The sequence below is a fragment of the Galeopterus variegatus genome, unplaced genomic scaffold (genome assembly GCF_000696425.1).
Source record: "Galeopterus variegatus unplaced genomic scaffold, G_variegatus-3.0.2 Scaffold1567, whole genome shotgun sequence".
Lineage (NCBI taxonomy): Eukaryota > Metazoa > Chordata > Mammalia > Dermoptera > Cynocephalidae > Galeopterus > Galeopterus variegatus.
The window spans coordinates 347,708-354,857 of record NW_007727678.1 but is presented as its reverse complement, the minus strand read 5'-3'; the positions used below and the strand labels follow the sequence as shown (position 1 = coordinate 354,857).

Genomic DNA, 7,150 nt, shown 5'->3' with positions numbered 1-7,150 from the left:
AGAATCTGCCTGAATCTGCCTGCTTTCCTTTATTCTCTAGAGCCTTTAGAGAGTTACTTTTTGTATTTTGACCAGAATTTATAGTTGTTTTCTGTGGGAGGGCTGGTCTATTATGAGCTCTCTCTGCCACATCTTCTCTGCTTTATCATTTTTTTTTAAGCAATTACAAAGTTGGAAGTACAGTGCCAAGAACATTTTTTTTCTAAGTCGTTTGAGAGTAAGTTGCTCCATTGTCCTTAAATATTTTAGTATATGTGTCCTTCCAACAAGGACGTTGTCCTATAATAACCACAATACAACCGTCAAAATGAAGAAGGTAATGTGGACTCATTACTCCCATCTCAGCCCAGAGGCCAGCCAGGTTTTGCCAGTTGCCCCACAAATGTCTTGTAGGATCCAGGTCAGAATCATGCATTGCATTTGGTTGTCATCAGTCTTTAGTGCCCATCAGTCTAGAACGGTTCTTCAGTTTTTCCTTGGCTTTCATGACCTTTCAGGATTGCAGACCTCTTATTTTGTGGAATGTCCCCAGTTTGAGTATATTGGGTGTTTCCTAATGACTAGATCCAGCTTGCACCTTTGGCAGGAATATCCCAGCAGCGGGGCCGTATGCTTCCCATTGCATTTTACCAGGTTGCACGTGGTTTCAGTTTGTCCCACCATGGCTGGTGTTCACTCTAATCACGTGGTTAAGGTGGGATCTGTCAGGCTTTTCCGTGGTATCCACTTTGTAATTTGTATTTTGTGAGAGAAACTTGGAAACTAGCAAATATTCAATTTCTCATCAAACTGTCAATTTATTCGTTCATTATTTATACACTTGCAGGGACTCCAGATTTCCTGTTGAGTGGCTTATGGGTCCATTACTTCCATTGTTTATTTTGATGTTTAAATTATTCCCAATTTGGCCAGTGGGAGCCCTTGGAGCTGGTTTCTGTATCCTTTTGACATGTGCCCATCATTCTTTGAGCACTTCTTTGCTTTCTGATAAAAGATATTCCCAGCTCATTGGTACTTTCCTTCCTTTGGTTCTAGAAATATCCATTTTTCCAAAGAACTCTGGTTCCTTTGACTGGAAAAAGATATTGAGAAGTCAGGATCTGGGCACCACGGCGACTCATGCCATTGGGGTGTCTCTGCCCCCAGGCGGAGGCTAGGGGATAAATACATGTTTTTCATACACGTATATACATACATTTACATCTACATTTATTTTTGTACCAATCTCTCTCTCCATGTTGAAAACCAAGAGTTCATATCAATGCCACAGTTCTAATCTAACACTCCAGGGGTCATTGGAGCTTCTCCCTTTCCATGGTCGTAGCTACCGTCTCACAGAGTGAGAAACTCGGCTTTCGTTGTCCTTGGTGTGTTTACTTATTTGGCCAGTCTCACTGTCCTGTGACACATCTCTCATCTGCAGCACTCCCTGCCCCCCAAGCAGACGACCTCTTCACTGCTCTTGGGCACTGACACCCACCCTGATGATGCCATCTTTGCCCCACATGCTCTTCTGGACTATCCTGGTCCCCCCAACACTGCAGACACCAACTTTCTCTGCCTCATCTAATGACTTTTGGGCTTAATTTTTAGGGAAGATAGGGAAGAGGTAGGGAGAAAAAAAACTCTTTTTAAAAGTGTTTCTCCTTTATTCACTTCTAGAATTTCACAAATAGTACATAATGATATTTTTATATCACCCTTTATTGCGATCTGTATTTTTAATAACAGCTTTATTAAGATATAATTTGTATATCATAAAATTAATTTTTTTAACATATATAAATAGGTGTTCTTAATATACTCACAGAGTTGTACAACCATTCTATCTAACGTGAGAACACTTTCATCACCCCCCAAAGAAACCCTGTACTCGTTAGCAGTTTCTCCCACTTCCCCTCCTGCCAGTACCTGGAAACCACTATTCTACTTTCTATCCCTATAGATTTGTCACTACAGATTCTGGACATTTCATATAAATGGAATCATACCATAAATGACCTTTTTGTGTCTGGCTTCTTTCATTTAGCATAACGTTTTCAAGGGTCACCCATGTTGTAGCATGAATCAGTGCTTTATTTCTTTTTATGGCTGAATGATAGTTCATTGTATGAATATACCATGTTTTGTTTACCCTTTCATCAGCTGATGGACTTTTGAATTGTTTCCCCTTTATGACTTTTGTGAATATTCTGCTCTGAGCATTCATGTACAATTTTTTTTTATGTGGACATATGTTTTCAGTTCTCTTGGTTGCATACCTAGGAGTGGAATTGCTGTGTCATATGGTAATGTTCTCTTGCTTTTAAAGAACATTTGTCCGTGTAAACATTGCATCAATTTCCGCATAAGCTCAATTTAACTGATACCTTATACCACATGGAGAGTTAAAATATTATTTCCTGCTATGTGTCCTTATAGTCATGATCTAATGTTAATTTAAAATTTTGACAATCTTCCCAAGCTAATCAGCTATGCAGGAAGAGAGAAAGTACAGAAAATATGAAACGTGTATCTGTTTTTAAAAGCTACATCTGCCTTTAAAAGAAGTCAGTGGGAACTGTAGAACTTCAAAGACGTTTTTAAAAAATAGGTCTTGGTAGTCTATTCTAAATGATAAGCATGCCCCACATCATGGGCAGGAGGGGGAACAATCAGCTTTGTATCTTACGAATATTCGTAATAAATAAATAATTAATTAAAAAATAAAATAAAAATAAAAAATAAATGACAAGCATGCTTTTCTAGAACCTTTAGCTCCTGTGATTTGTGTGTCGATGAAGGAAGCTGGAGTGTAGTGCATTCACAGGAGGCCAAGGTCACTGAGAATGAATGGCAGAGCTTCCTTTCTCCAGCATGGACTTCACAGTGTCTGTGACTTTTCTAGATCATTTTGTGACTGACTAATCCGTGTGGTGGCACCACCTTTCTTTTTCGGTGGTTAATGTAAGCATAACTAGGAACTTATCAAATTAGTAAAAAGATTTCATGGGAATTTCTCCTTAAAACTAGAAAAGAATTTTCCAGTTATAGCCAGAACTTACTTTAGCTTTAATTTTATTTCAAGAAGTTTGTCAGAAATATTTTAATGTGAGGGTATTTTAATGATTGATCGGGGCAAGAAGGATAAGGAGCTTTGCCTGCAGTCTGCCCTGCACCTTAGTTTTCATTAAGAGTAATGTGAATTTTATGGGGTTTTATTAGAATGTGGCCTCAGTCTCTGAATATTAATATAGACTGTTTTTTAAAAAGTTGAACTGGTAAATAGATTCCAGAGAAGGAAAACATAAGTTCTGTTCTAGTGCCGGTGACCGAGTCAGGTTGGAGAGAAAGTGTCCTTTGAAGACATTTAACATGGTGGATACTGGTTTAAAATCTACCTGCCCCCGCAGCCCTGGTCTAAGAATTTACTTTCAGCAATTCATCTATGGTTGGTGTTGATTCTTAAACATTTTTGCCAGAATAATAAATACTGAGAAAGCGAGTACTGAGCAGAGCCTCCCCTTTTACACTAGATTCTTTGGTTGTCTAAAGGGCTTAGCTTTGGGGACTGATCATTGCAAGAATTTACCTGCCACATTAGGATCTGTGTTAGACCATGAACAACAGTATGAAATGTGATGAAGGCCAGAATCATTTGATGCACTTTCTTTTTCTTTATAGGCACGGTGGTTTCTTTACTTAATAGTGGGATGAACTTGGGCTCTGGATTCATGGAGGTCGCTGGCACTTAATGGCAGTGCTGTGCAGGGAGGTCACACCTCTGCTCCATGCAATGTAGAAAATGACGCCACCCTGTGAATGGTTTTAGGGCTATTCATATAAAACACCTAGAGGAGTGTTTGTGCCCATTTATGAGTATGAGCTCGTAAGTGTAAGTTTCTTCCCTTCCTTGTTTACTCTCATCTCTACCAAAACCGTGCGGGCATCCAGCCTTGAACTGCATGCCCAATCTGTCACTGCACTTCTTCTGTAAGATTAGGGAGACTCCTAAGTGTTTACCCAAGATTATACCTACTAAAAATACACTTCTCAGAAATGGAAAAGGCTTCTCCAGAGGCCCACCCTGTCAGCCTCTCTGCCTCTGGCCTCGTTTTCTAGTTACACGTATTTTAAATAGCAAAAAGAAATACACCCTTTGGGAGACAGAGATAACCATGCTAGATTTTGAGCCTGGCATTTTAAGGGCTAAGTAAATAGCAAATTTGATTGTGCGGACTTGGGAGCCATTCAATGGTATGGGAAATTGTACTTTGTGTGTTTGTAAGAAGCTTAATAAAATATATTTATAGTGATTATATATTTATTTTATGTTTATCTTAATTTTAGGTTTATAATGCTTTTTTGGAAAATAATTATTTTCATTTTTTAAAAAAGTTTTTATTTAGAAATAATTTCAAACCTCCAGAAAATTTGCGAGAATAAGAATAGTACAGATAGGGCCGGCCCGTGGCTCACTTGGGAGAGTGCGGTGCTGATAACACCAAGGCCATGGGTTCGGATCCTATATAGGGGTGGCCGGTGCACTCACTGGCTGAGCATGGTGTGGGCGACACCAAGCCAAGGGTTGAGATCCCCTAACCAGTCATCTTAAAAAAAAAAAAGGATAGTACAGATAGTACCCAATGGTACAAGTAATACTCATATACCCTGTACTCGGATTTGCCTAAAAAAAAAAAAAGAATAGTACAGATAGTACCCAATGGTACAAGTAATACTCATATACCCTGTACTCGGATTTGCCTTGTGAGCATTTTGCCTCCCTTGCTTCTCCTTGATCTCTTGTTATCTGAGTGTGTGTGTGTGTGTGTGTGTGTGTGTGTGTGTGTGTGTGTACGCAAACAATGCACACAATATGAATGATGTGCTCGTAATATTGAAAAATAAAAAGCCATTGGAGAGGAAGTTGATTAGATCATGGTTCTCTACTCTTAACACTTTAGTGTATGCTTCCTAAGAATAAGAATTATTCTTTTACATAATCACAGTTCAGTTATCAACTTCAGTAAATTAAACAATGAGATAATGCTTTTATGTAATCTACAGTTTGTATTAACCCACGTGACCCTATAGTGTCCTTTATAGAATTTTTAATTTATAAATGACTTTTTCTACCTTAAAACTATGTGAATGTACAGAAAGTTCACATGACACTCAGAGTGTAGAATTGTAATCAGCTTCTCATGTGTATGTGTGTGTATCTATATACACACACACATTTATCTACATACACACAAAAATATAATACATGTGTATATAATGTATGTGCATAATATGTATTACATATAATACATATTAGAATATACTTCTGCTAGTCTTATTTTTTAGATAGATTTTAGACTTAGCTAGATTGAGATTTTGTAGATAACTTGCTGTAGGTAACTTGTTGACTTTTAACTAAGCACAGACTGGCATTCCAGGATGCTGTTCATACTTGGTTTTATGAGTATGCAGGTCACCCCAGACACCTGGATTAAATGCTTGTAAATGTTCAATAGAATGCCTATCCCATTAATAGTTTTCTACATTGCATCGTGAAAGCTATGATTTAGAAACCTGCTACACTGTCCACTGCTTGGATCTTAATTTTCTTTTTTTTTTTTTTGTCTTTTTTTGAGATTGGCTGCACGGCGCTCAGGCAGTGAGTGCACTGGCCATCCCTATATAGGATCCGAACTCGCGGCGGGAGCGCTACTGCGCTCCCAGCGCCACACTCTCCCGAGTGCGCCACGGGCTCGGCCCTTGGATCTTAATTTTCTAACACACTGTCATTCTCCTTGTTTGAATGTAGATCCCCCTCACCAGCTCTGGTGCCGTACCATACCTTGAATTTCTGTCCAGATTTGGTGGAATCGACCCAAATATAAATGTTACAAAGAGGTAAGTGTTTTGTCGGCTCATATGAAAATGTGACATTGGAAATGGTGAGTGAGAGCAATGACAAAAAACCATTAGAGCTGATCACATCAACAGATATAGATGAAGATGGACTGGTCGGGCTTGTCCATAAGGAGTTGAATGGAATTAATCCTCAATCAAAATTTTATTTAGCAAAGATTCTAACATCTATATAGGATATATTTCAGAATAAGAGAAATGATACTAAAATGAAATATAAACATAACAAATAAAACCAGATAAAAATACTTTACATGCAATATATTTTAGACTTGGAAATAATGGATTTTAATTTTGAAGTAAAAATATTAAGACACCAAATTTAAAACGTGTTGGTTTTTATACATTTTTAACGTTCATTGGAAAGTTTTCATGTTTTGGTGGCTAGAAATAAAATGTTAGGAAAAAAAGTCTTTGTATGAGATTCTTTAGTATTTTATGGTCTTAGCATAAGCCGGAGGAGGCTCATTTGCTTTATTTGTAAAATGAGGGGGTTGGAATATGAGTATATTTGTCTCCATCAGCAGTAAAGTTCTTTGATTTTAGTGTATGATTTAGGAATTACCATTTTCGTAAAAAAAATTATTCACTCTTTATTCGACTGTAAATGAATAAGCCTCATTTTCTCAGAAATTTTCCAATTAAAAGAGTCTAATTTGATCCTGAATATTAGCAAATTCTGGTATTAACTTTCATGATGGAATTCTTCACTGATACAACTTAGGTGTAAGAATTAGTGCAGCAGGAGGGAGAGAGAACTGGGGAGCTGATGTTTAATGGGCACAGAGTTTCCATTTCACAAGATGAAAAAGTTCTAGAGATCTTTTGCACAACAATGCGGATACACTTAACACTACTGAACCCTGCACTTAAAAATGGTTTAGATGGGTCCGGCCCGGTGGCGCACTGCTACAGTGCGCCGCTTGGGAGTTCAGTGGCGCTCCCGCTGAGGGTTCGGATCCCACATACAGACTGGCCACTCACTGGCTGAGCGAGGTGCGGGTGCAACACCAAGGGTTGCGATCCCTTTGCCGGTCCCGGTCTGGTACGGGCGCGACACTGAGGGTTGCGATCCGTTGCCGGTCACGAAAAAAGACAAAAAGGAAAAAAAAATGGTTTAGATGGTAAATTATATGTTATGTGCTTCTTAAATCACAAGTTAAAAAAAAGAAAGAAAGAAAGAAAAGAATTAGTACAGTAGCTCCCGCAAGAATAACAAAGTATAATCCCGCACATGATCTGGAACGTCTCT

General features: G+C 38.4%; 1 protein-coding gene across 1 annotated transcript in view; it reads left to right on the top strand.

Moving 5' to 3' along the window:
- Window positions 1-7,150, top strand: part of EFCAB6 (EF-hand calcium binding domain 6) — a 303,634-nt gene that overhangs the window by 19,822 nt on the left and 276,662 nt on the right. Inside the window, 1 exon segment of the mRNA XM_008577701.1 lies at window positions 5,792-5,880. Within this exon segment, the coding sequence (XP_008575923.1) occupies window positions 5,792-5,880 (89 nt within the window).